Source organism: Lycium barbarum, chromosome 1 (assembly GCF_019175385.1).
Source record: "Lycium barbarum isolate Lr01 chromosome 1, ASM1917538v2, whole genome shotgun sequence".
NCBI classification, from domain to species: Eukaryota; Viridiplantae; Streptophyta; class Magnoliopsida; order Solanales; family Solanaceae; genus Lycium; species Lycium barbarum.
In genome coordinates, this window is record NC_083337.1 from 16,747,052 (window position 1) to 16,758,915 (window position 11,864).

The following is an 11,864-nucleotide window of genomic DNA, read 5'->3' on the forward strand; positions in this document are numbered from 1 at the left end:
TTCGAATCAACATAATCAGTAGAACGCCTAGGATCGTTATTTTTTTTTTGAACGATTCTCAGCATAAGAGCCTGCAATGGCAGTTTCATGTTGAGAAATTCCCAAAGAAAAATTAGGAATCTCAAATTCGGGTTCTATACCTCTATTCCTCATCGGAGTAAAAGCTTTCTTAGCCATTTCACTTGAATCTAAGAAAAAAACAACCAAGAACAAACAGTGATAACTAATTATTTAGCGTTGCATTGCTGATTCAAACGAAAAAAAACTCCCGAAAATATAGGTTAAATATACGGTGAAAACGTAAAAATCAGTATAGAATCTTACCTTTTTTGGGAATTAGATTTGAATTATGAGTGAAATTAATGAGTAGTTAATTAGAGATAAACAAGGAAGTTGAACTATTGTAAAACTGATTTGAAATTGGAGGAAATTAAGGGATATTGGGCATAATGGCATGTATTTAGGGGGATAGGAGAGAGGGACATTTTTTTTTGGCCTATTTTGTAGGGGTGTGGGAAGTTATCAGATGAGTGGTAAAAAAGTGGTAGCTATAGGAAGTAAATATGTTATATTTTAGCTACTTACTAAATATAATTATTGTAAAGTTTAGCTATGTTCCATAAATAGGTAATAATGTAAGCTATGCCAAATAAATTTTACTTTTATAAATAGGTTGAATTAAGTGGGTCAAAAAGGGTAAAGTTGAATAAGCGGGTCATGATTTTATGGTTGATTTTGCCACCACTAGTGGTGTTGCACCCAAGTTGGCCTTCTTATTGCGTTTGCTGTATCAAAGTGAATTCCATCCAAAACAGCATCATCAAGTATGCGAGAGCTCGACTTTCCTCCTAAGAAGTTGTTCCAAAGATAAGTAGCAACTTCTCGAGCATTCTCTGTCGAGTTGAGGTAGTCGCTAGTAGTTACCTAACCCTTCTCTAATGGAGAGCAGAACATTATCGCCTTTCGCTTGACACGATTTTATGTCAGAGCTTAAGTTAGTACAACCACCAAGAGTTGGATCACAATGTCCTGCTAGATCAATCATCGGATTTTGGATTCCTTAAAGTGTAAAGAAAAGCTAAGTTAACAAAATTGTAATCCCCCAGTGGCACGAGTTTCTGCTAGGGTGACGTCATTTCTATTCTGACCCCAATATATTGTAATTCATCCAGCATCTGAAAGGGTCACTGATGTTATAATTAACGGGGGGGGGGGGGGGGGGGGGGGGGGGGCAAAGTAAGAAGGAACTAGATGGCTTAATAAGTGTCATTGCCAACTAGTTTTTCTGGGTCTCAATGAACTAGGAACAATGTGTTGTGTTTCGCTTCATGCTTCAGAAGTAATGAATTTTATAGGAGATGCATGTTTCCTATCATTTGTTGTTGTTAGTAGTATATTATTGTGCAATTTATTGGGATAATTTGACATATGTCAAAAAAATTGTTTGATCTCAATTTAATCCCATTTTTAATGCAATACATATCTCGATGACCATGTTGGATAAATAGGACCATATAAAATGCTCCGGAAGAGGTAAGATCTGTGTACACTCTACCCTTCTCAGACTCATTACACTAGGTATGTTGTTGTTGTTGAAAGAGGAATTGTTGGGTTTCTTGCTTGATTTAGAGCAAGTGTGGCCAAATTTTCAAAATCACTTATTTCGAATAAATAACAAAAATAATCCTTCATATATTTATAAAAAAAAAAAATTGGATTAACTCGAAACTCGTTATAATACAATACATCTCAATATAACCATGTCGAATAAATATTTCCACATGAGATGATATAGGGGTACAGTTGGGCTCCTCTTCTAGCTTGGGGCATGTTGTTGATGATACTATTCTTAAAGATATTTTACCAGTATAAATGTATTTTGAGGATGCAACAAGCTCTTCTAGTATAAACTAAGAATATAAACAACATAATTGTGAGAGAAAAACTAATTTTCCTTTAAAACCGTTAAACAAGATAGCTATCTAGCTTATGTCACAGGAACATATAAAATTCAACTTAGGAAAGATTAATATCCTAAGATACAACATTTAAGAGATATATTGAGAACCTCGTTAATCTGTGAGTTAAAGGTTTTGAAGTTGAAGGCAAGAAGGTTGTCAACAACTAATTAACCACCAAATCACCTGCCATATTTTACCTAAATGTAATGAAAAGCCACACATGCATAAATTTGATCGTTCAAAGAGTATAACTTGATGTTTTTATGATGAAGGATGAAAATTAAATATCTTTAATTGTACTTTTAACGTCTGGAGAAAAAAAACTAAAAAGGAAAAGTCTCAAATATATTGTGGCAAAAGAAAGACTCGTAATGCCACAACATATACAACACGAAAACTTGTTGTTGTTGCTACTACTACTGCTTTTTCTTTCATGAGATCAACTTATACAAAGAAAGTTATTTGTACAAGTTTTTCAAGATTATAAATTTCGTTTTGGCCACTTCATAGTGTAAAAAAAATTTCTTTATCTGTGTATATAAGTTAAACTCATACCACAATACAAATGAAGCTTGTTACTTCTTCTCTTTCTCTTCTTTCTTTTCTTTCCCATCTTTTTCTTCTATCTTGATCACTTTCTCGGCTTTCTTTTCTTTCTCTTCTTTCTCTTCTTCTTCTTCTTCGTCACCTCTCCATAAGTCAGACAATGTAGGAAGCTTATACACGCCACTATAAGTGAGGGGAATGGTGAGGTTTCCAAAGACGGGAAGGTCAATAATGAAACCCAATTCAAGTGTATAATCAATGTCCCAATCCGCGGCTATGTCCCTCACTAAACTCAATATTGCACTGTGGGGAACCTTCGCTGGCACGTCTACCATTGTTGTGCTCTTGGCCTTCAGTGACCCTGGGTCTGGAATTAGACCTGTAGCAACTATCCTGAATTCAATTCAAATTAAAGCTATCAATCAGAGAAATCAGAGGCGGTTCAAAAAGATTAGTGGTCTAAATTAAAGTCGAACTTTAGTGAAAGGCCTTATTTCTTAAAACTAAAAATTTATAAATATGTTATTGGAAGGCATCTACAATATTTTAAGGTCTTAGTAATTTCATTGCAAATTTTGAACTATAACTTATTTCGTAAAGCAATCAAACCATAACATAACTATTTTCCAAAACAAATTATCCCAAAACTGAAACTAAACTCGCACAATATTTGTTTTGTGGAATAACCATTTGTTTTGCAAATCTAAATGTAATCTAAATAACAACTGAATGAAATACCAGATATTGTGTTTTTGTACCACAAAAGATGATGAAGGATGTAGTATGTGTTGGGAATAAACAAGCAATAACCAAATTGCACGACGAGGTAACAGCGGAAGAAATACCAAGTCAAAACTTCCCACACTATTTGAATCAAGAGAAGGCAATAAACACTAGCACAAATGAAAATCCGGACAACAACTATACCAACAAAAAAATAGCAAAGCAAGCAAAAATAAATCAATGCAAGAGACACCAAATTTACGTGGTAAAACTCATTCAAGGTGAAGAGGAAACATCCACGGGACCTCTGGCCCACAAAAGCTCCACTATAATCAACAAGAGTTACAACAATGTTCTCCAAATTAATGGCTACACTATCAACGCCAAATACGGAGCAACAATACATAAAAGATAGCACCAAATCTAGTGAAGAAAGGATAGAAATCACCCCCCAAAAATGAGCTACTGTGCATACTCGAAAAATGGAGCTACATACCACAAAATCGGATCTGCACCGTTGAAACCGAAGAACCAGATTTTGAGAACCTCCAGTTCAAATTTCAGCACGATCCAACGGTTAATAAATTAAAACCATAATTTAAAGCGGACTACTGTAGCAGAAAATTTCTGGATGAAAATCTGCACTTCTCTCTCACTTTTTCTCTCTATCTGGCTGCTATGAATTCACTCTTGTGTTATAAAAATAAGACCTAAGTTGGTCCTATATATAGTGTAAAAAGTGGTCTGGTCCAAATTGGATTGAGTTTTATTAATCCAATCCACATAAGAAGGGAAAAACCAAAAACCTTACAATTCTCCCCTTCCGATTATGTGGAGGAAATTACCATCCTGCCGATCAAGAAACACGAATGGATGACATCTTCACAACTGGAGAAAATATTTCATCAAAATCAACTCCCTTCTTCTGATTAAAGCCTTTGACAACCATGGCTTCATCAAAACTTTCAAGGTCTCCCCCATCACTCAAGAGTACAAATTCATTGGGAGAATAACAAGATGAAGGTACTTTCTCTCTAATAGATCTTCTGAGAGAACTCTCTGGAGCATTAATAGCACCTGGTTACTGGCCAACCACATCATCTCCTACTGGAGCATCAACAATATCATGCTGGTCATTTTGAACATGATCATTATCTTCATTATCAACTTGATCTTCATTATTTTGAAGATTTTCTTCAGGTGCAATAGTCACATAAACTGGATCAACATTAACTAAGCTCTCACTGCTCTGAGAATCAACCTTCTTAGCTTTGTCAAAATCTCCAATTGTCTGGTCTTCAAAGAAAACAACATCACGGCTTCTAACAAGCTTCTTCTTAACTGAATCATAGAAACAATAGCCAAATTCGTCTTAACCATAACCAATGAAGATACACTGCCTAATTTTAACTTCTAGCTTTGACCTCTCATCCTTAGGAACATGCACAAAGGCCTTACACCCGAAGACTCTCAGATGAGCATAAGAGACATCCTTACCAAACCAAACTCTGTCAAGGAAATCACCATCCAAAGCAACAGTAGGAGATGAATCCATGATATAAGTAGCAATATTAAATGCTTCTACCTAAAATGAATCTGGCAACTTAACATCTGAAAGCAAACATCTAACCCTCTCAACTAGAGTTCTGTTCATCCTCTCTACTAAACCATTTAACTGAGGAGTCTTTGGAGGAGTTTTATAATGCCGAATACCCTGCTGTCTATAATAATTATCAAAAGGACCAATGTATTCACCACCATTGTCTGAGCGGATGCATTTTAGTTTCTTCCATGTCTGTCTCTCAACCAAAGCCTAAAAAGTCTGAACACATCAAGTACTTGATCCTTGGACTTCAAAGGAAATACCTAGAGTTTGCGAGAATGATCATCAATAAAAGTCACAAAGTAAAGTGCACCACCATGAGAGCTTACTTTAAAAGGACCACACAAAATCAGAATGTATCAACTCCAGCAAATCAAGCTTTCTTGAAGGCGAATGACTCTGAAAGGAAACTCTTTTATGTTTGCTAAGCAATGAACACATCTCTTTAACTTTGCTTGTTTCACTCCAGAAATCAAATTCTTCTTAGCCAAGTTATCAATCCCCTTCTCGCTCATATGACTCAGCCTTTTATGCCATAACTCTGATGAAGTATCATTCTCTACCAAATTTACTGAGTCACCACAAATGGAGCCCTGAAATAAGAACAAGTCAGATATCTTGTTATCTCGAGCCACAATCATTGAACTTCTAAGAAGTTTCCACTGGCCACAACCAACGGTTTGATCATAACCCTCATCATCAAGCTTTCCTACAGAAATTAAATTCAGACAAACATCTGGAGCATGCTTGACATTGTTAAGAACCAACCTCGAAGCATTCTTACTTTTCAAGAAAACTGTGCCAATACCAAATACATCAACCTCACTATTATTGCCCATTCATAACATTCCAAAATTACCTGGAGTATAAGAAGAAAATAATTCCTTCTTTGGTGTGACATTAGAGGTGGCACCTGAATTCACAAACCAGGTAGACTCATTACAAACAAGATTGATGTCATTTTACCACAAGCAACAAGAAGATCATTTTCAGCAACAACAACAACACGATTTTCATTATCGCCTTCTTTCTTTTGCTTTTTCTGGTCTCTCTTAAACTTGCATTAATGTTTATTGATGTTCCCTTTCAAGTGACAATAGTCACATGTAAGATTCTTTTACCTGTAGGATCTTGACTTGCTTCTATTTTTGCCTCTGTCATTTTGACCTCCCTATCTTCAGTAACTAAAATATCGGAGTGTGAAGTTGAAGAAGACGAAGCTTGAGATCTTTTTCTAATCTTTTCATTCAAAACACCACTCTTAGCATCTTCCATAGTTACACCATCACTGGGAGCAGAATTAATCAAAGAAACTCGAAGAGTTTTCCAAGAGTTTGGCAGAGTATTAAGAAGCCAAAGTGCCTGTATTTCTTCATCAAACTTGACACCCATTCCAGACAGCTAATCAAGGACCCCTTGAAATCATTTATATGATCAGAAATAGGATTGCACTCTTTGTATCTAATATTCATCAATTGTTTCAGTAGGAACAACTTATTATTTCCAGTCTTCAAAGCATAAAGTGTCTCGAGCTTTTCCCGCAAATTTCTAGCATTTGTCTCTTTCACAATATGATTTCGAACATTATCTGCAACCCATTGCCTAATATAGCCACGAACCTGTAAGTGCTCAAATTTCCAATCCTCATCTTCAATAGACTCAGATTTCTTAGAAGCAAACATAGGTAAATACAATTTCTTGACAAATAGAAGATCTTTCATCTTACTTTTCCAAATATGGTAATTACTGCTATTTAAAAAAACCATCTTGCTCATATTTTCCTCCATCATTCAAATAGACAATCAACACAACCAAATATAGCCACAAGCTCTGATACCACTTTGTTGGGAAGAAACAAGCACTAATCAAATTGCACGACGAGGTAACAGCGGAAGAAATACCCAAGTCAAAACTTCTCACACTATTTGAATCAAGAGAAGACAATAAACACTAGCACAAATGGAAATACAGATAAAAACTATACCAACAACAAAATAGCAAAGCAAGCAAAAATAAATTAATGTAAGAGACACCAAATTTACGTGGTAAAACCCCTTCAAGGTGAAGAGGAAACACACTGAACCTCCGGCCCACAAAAGCTCCACTATAATCAACAAGAGTTACAACAATGTTCTACAAATGTCTACAATATCAACGTCAAACACGAAGCAACAATACATAAAAGATAGCACCAAAACTAGGGAAGAAATTAGAGAAATCACCCCCAAAACTGAGCTATTGTTCGTACTCGAAAACTGGAGCTACAAACCACAAAATCTGATCTCCACCATTGAAATCGAAGAACCAAATGTTGAGAACCCCTAGTTCAAATTTCAGCACGATCCAAAGGTTAACGAATTGGGAAACACAATTTAAAGCGGACTGCTGTAGCAGAAAATTTCTGGACGAAAATCTGCACTTCTCTCTCACTTTTTCTCTCTATATGACTGCTATGAATTCACTCTTGTGTTATAAAATAAGACCTAAGTTGGTCTTATATATAGCAGACAAAGTGGTCTGATTCAAATTGAATTGGGTTTTATTAATCCAATTCCACATAGAAAAGGAAAACCCAAAAACCCAATAGTATGTAGAGGACTATACTACTATATAATCCAGCAAGCCAATTCTTTAAAAGTTACTATTATGATCTGCTAAATTATTTAATATTGGTACTGCACTAATATGAAGAATTACTTGATCAATTAATTTACATTAACAAAATTAAAAAGCAACTTTGGAAATACAGCAAAAAAAAGTGAAAGGCGATGTATTTAAGAGGCGACAAGAAGGATTGCTCAGGTGGTAAGCACCCTCTACCTCCGATACGAAAATTGTTGGTTTCAAGTCATCAAGAGAGCAAAAAAGGGGTGCTCGTGGGGGAGGGGTAAAAAAAAAATGTACTTAAAAGGCCACAAGCATATATAAAATACGAACTTCAATTTGCTTGTGATCCACCTTAAGTTCTCACAATTGAATTCATTTAATATTTAATAATATTTTGCATATATTTATGTTTTGTTTCGAGATAAAAATAAGTTCAGCTAAATCCATTAAGTAAGGGCTCCATCCATCTCTTGACAATAACAAGTAGCAGAAGATCTGAGGAAGTTCCTACCATTTAACGTATGCCATGTAATTTTTAGCGTTGTACATTTATCGTCCCTCTACCCCTCCCCGTCCAGTGCCGGAGCCACATGTATTCAAGAGGTGTTGTTGAAAAATTACATTGTATAGATAGGTAAAAAGATTTTTGTATCATGTATACGTGTTATGTGCTAAATTCGATTAGCTTTTTCGTACATTTACTTTTTATATTTTGACACCCTAGGTTCTAATTCCACCACTCTAACCGGCCACCTCAATAAGTTGATTGGATATAGAGCTTAATAAAGAAAGAAGAGGAGATGAGAAGTGGGAATTAACCTGCCAGCACTTTTGACAACGTAAGCAATCTCCATGATAGGAATTGGAACATGGTAAGGATTGCTAACAGAGACCTTAGCATGATATGAAATGCTGTCAAAACTAATCTTTTTCACATCCACATCCATAATTGTTGCTTCGGGCTTCTCCATGTTTTCCACTTTTTCTGCCACCTTCTCCGATACATAATTCTTCGCCTTATCTACCAGATCCATTCTTCTCTTTCTTCGTATCTTCTCTCAAAAAACCAATTTGGATTTGAGTTTCAATTTAGTTATATAGTGAAATAATTAGATCGTCAACGTAAACTATAAGATAGACTTGAATGTCTCTCGATGTGAAAAATTAGACTGGATTTCTTGTTGAGTTAAAACAGATTAACTTAATCCACGGCCGGTTATCCATATCTTGTGGGTGTATATATGGTGTTTTCTCTCAAACAAACAATTCGATTAAATGGTTGTTACGTATTCCATAATACTGTTGTGATGTTAGTTTAAATATAATGTTTGTGTTGATTGTTGCTTAAATTTTATTGTATTGTATCGTTAAATCTATCGTTAGGTAACGACGAAAAGTTTCATTTTATGTAACGACCGATTTGGTGTGATCGCGGAGTTAACTTTTTTTTTTCTTCTCATTTTGTCTTTGCTTATAGTCTAATAATCATTTTTTATCCTTCACCTACCTTTTTCTAATAACTCTACCTCGTACCCTTTTTTTATAGGGTTATTCTTTAAATGTTGATCTGTGGTATATTATGTAACGACAGGAAACGATAGAATCTATCCAGACATTGTATTCACAAAAATAATACAGTATAATATAATACAAACAATAAAATATAATACCATACATTATGAAACGATACGTAACCATCCAAACAAATATATTGAAGCGCGCACTTTTAATATATATGGTGAAGCAACACAGATTTACTTAATCCGCGGCTGGCCATCTCTTGTGGGTGTACATATATGGTCTTTTCCGTAATATAAGTAGATATTGTTATTAACGTAGTGGGAAATTTGTGCTTTTCGTTCAGGAAATATCAAGGAGTTCTGATTTTGGTCATTGTGTCATTTTGGTTGACTTTTAATTAATTGAAATGTGCCACTTTTAATACATACGGTGTACATATATATGGTGAGGTAACATAGATTAACTTAATCCACGGCTGGCTATACATCTCTTGTGGGTCTACATTTATGGCTTTTCCGTAATATAAGTAGACGTGACACATTTGATTTGGATTGTCACCTCATTTGACACGTGACATAATTTCAGCAGCTCATTTATTTGACTTGGTTGGATCACCATCTTATTTGACACGTGGCACGAGCCTGGACTAATAGTTATTTAGACCTTGACCTAATAAAGTAGGCTCGTCATTTGGAGTCCATTTAAATAGACTAGCCTAGTGCATATGGAGTTAAATGATTGATCCAGTTATATTAGTCACGTTATTTGGACTATTTTCTTGAATTTAACATATGGTTCAAACTACTTTATGAATTTAATCCAATAAAATTTCGATTCTTACACCTTTCTTTCATTTTTATTTCTTATTTTTGGTTTCAGCAGATCCCTCGATCTATTGATTTCTAAAAATTCTATTCATAAACACTTTTTATACACTAATATACAGTTTATACAAGGTTGATACATTATGTATAATTATTTTTTTCAAATATAGTGGTGCATATTACACTACGTTGTGTAAATATGTTTAAAAATTGTATAATTTTGAAGACCTAATTGGAAAAAAAAAAAAAAGAGCGAACCAACAGAAAAAAGAAAGTGATATACGAGTCAAACCAGTGTTATCTCAGTAGTTCTATTATTCTACGTTTCCACTACTGGCATTTCTCGACGTAATTCTACAACAATTCACAAGTTTTCAACATTCGTTATTTTTATAGACCAAAATTACACATTTGGATTAATATGGGCAAATGTCCTCGGTCAAAAATACATGAATCAAAATCTGGATAAAGCAATAAGTCAGGACCATCTCTATTCCCCATTTTATCTCGTTAATGCAGAAACCGCTTCCAACAGCCCAAGTAAATTGGTGGTCGAGTAAAAACCTGCATTGAAATTTCACCAAAATATGCATAATATGTGTCTGAATATACTTGACTATCACTTGATCATGGTTAATTAATGTGTGTATTAATTTTATTAAATCATCTAACTAAGGTAAGTTGCATGAATTTGATGTAAATATCCAGTGCGGATAAATATTTATCGCCTTAAGGTGGACCAGATGCTTTTTAAGAACAGCAGTACTTACGACCCATTTGCAGAACATGAATATGTTTGTTCTCCAATGGTTAGACATTAATTTTGTAACAGTTGTCTCCAAGTTGATAGGATCCAAATGAAAAAAGGTTGTGCTCGAGATATTCTCTACTGGAATCATTCTTTAACACTAGCTATAAGCCACTCATTTGGTTCGCCTTATTGACGCAGATTCAATGTAGTTCTAATCTCTATATTTTTTATGCGAAGCATATATATTTATATATAAAATCAGAAATAAATTTCGACCAATGCTAATTTTGAATCCATAACGGTAAAAGTATAATAAATCTAAGGTGTGTTTGTTATGGAAGAACATATTTTTTGGAATTTCTTTTCTAATTTTTCTATATTTGGTTTGTCAAAAAAATTATAGTGAATACTTTTACTAGGAAAATAAGGAAAATGACTTTTCTAGTGAAAGTAGGGAAAACAAATTTTACAAGTTGCATTTACATTAATTTTCTCCTCCCCACCCCTCCAACACGCCTCACCCCCCCCCCCCACCCCCCACCCCCCACCCCCCACTCTCGTAGCCCGCATCCTCGCCACTCTACACCCCTATCACTCCACCTCCGCCTCCCATATATTTTTCAAGATCATATACAAATGTTTTTATATTTTCTGTTTATGTACCAAATACAGGAAAATAAGTAAGAAACCTATTAACTTACATGAAAACGTATCCTGAAAAAATATTCTTTATGAAAAGCATTTTCCTCCCTTAATAATTAAAATTGTGTAAATATTAATTACATCAAATTTAAATCATAACTCCGCTTCTAAATTCAAGAGACGTGTCTACAATCTATATATAATATAAAGCTATGCATAGACAAGGTGATGTGGCACCTCTCTATGGCTAAGAAATGTATTTATCTTTTTTCTCCTTTTTTTGAACTTTTCTTCTAATTTTCTATTTAAAAAATGCTTGTGTCTATAAAACAAATGCAAAAATCAAAGCCACGTAATACCAGTAACTAAAGGCTGATATTTAACACTTTAACCTTTGCAATAAAGTCATCGATCCACGTAGCAACAACCTTAATGATAATTAAATTTCTATTCGCGCATTAAGTAAATTTCTATTCATGCATTAAGTAGTGGTTTTGATGCATTACTCATATTTTGTATATATGTATATATGTATTCAACAACACACTTTTCTCTTATTTATTTCATTTACGTATAGGCAGGTGAGGAGTGTTAAACTTTTCATTTCCACTCTTTACTTCATCATTTAGTGCACATTTAATTCTGAGCTTTAACATAACAATATTGCAAATTAAAGTACCTGAATA

General features: G+C 34.4%; 1 protein-coding gene across 1 annotated transcript; it reads right to left on the reverse strand.

The window, feature by feature from the left end:
• Positions 1-2,212: 2,212 nt before the first annotated feature.
• Positions 2,213-8,882, reverse strand: LOC132631816 (desiccation protectant protein Lea14 homolog). The gene is made up of 2 exons (XM_060347535.1): positions 8,260-8,882; positions 2,213-2,900 (listed from the first exon to the last, which is right to left on the reverse strand). Exons 1-2 carry the CDS (start codon positions 8,472-8,474, stop codon positions 2,537-2,539), a joined length of 579 nt encoding a protein of 192 aa, XP_060203518.1. The 5' UTR covers positions 8,475-8,882; the 3' UTR covers positions 2,213-2,536.
• Positions 8,883-11,864: the final 2,982 nt, after the last annotated feature.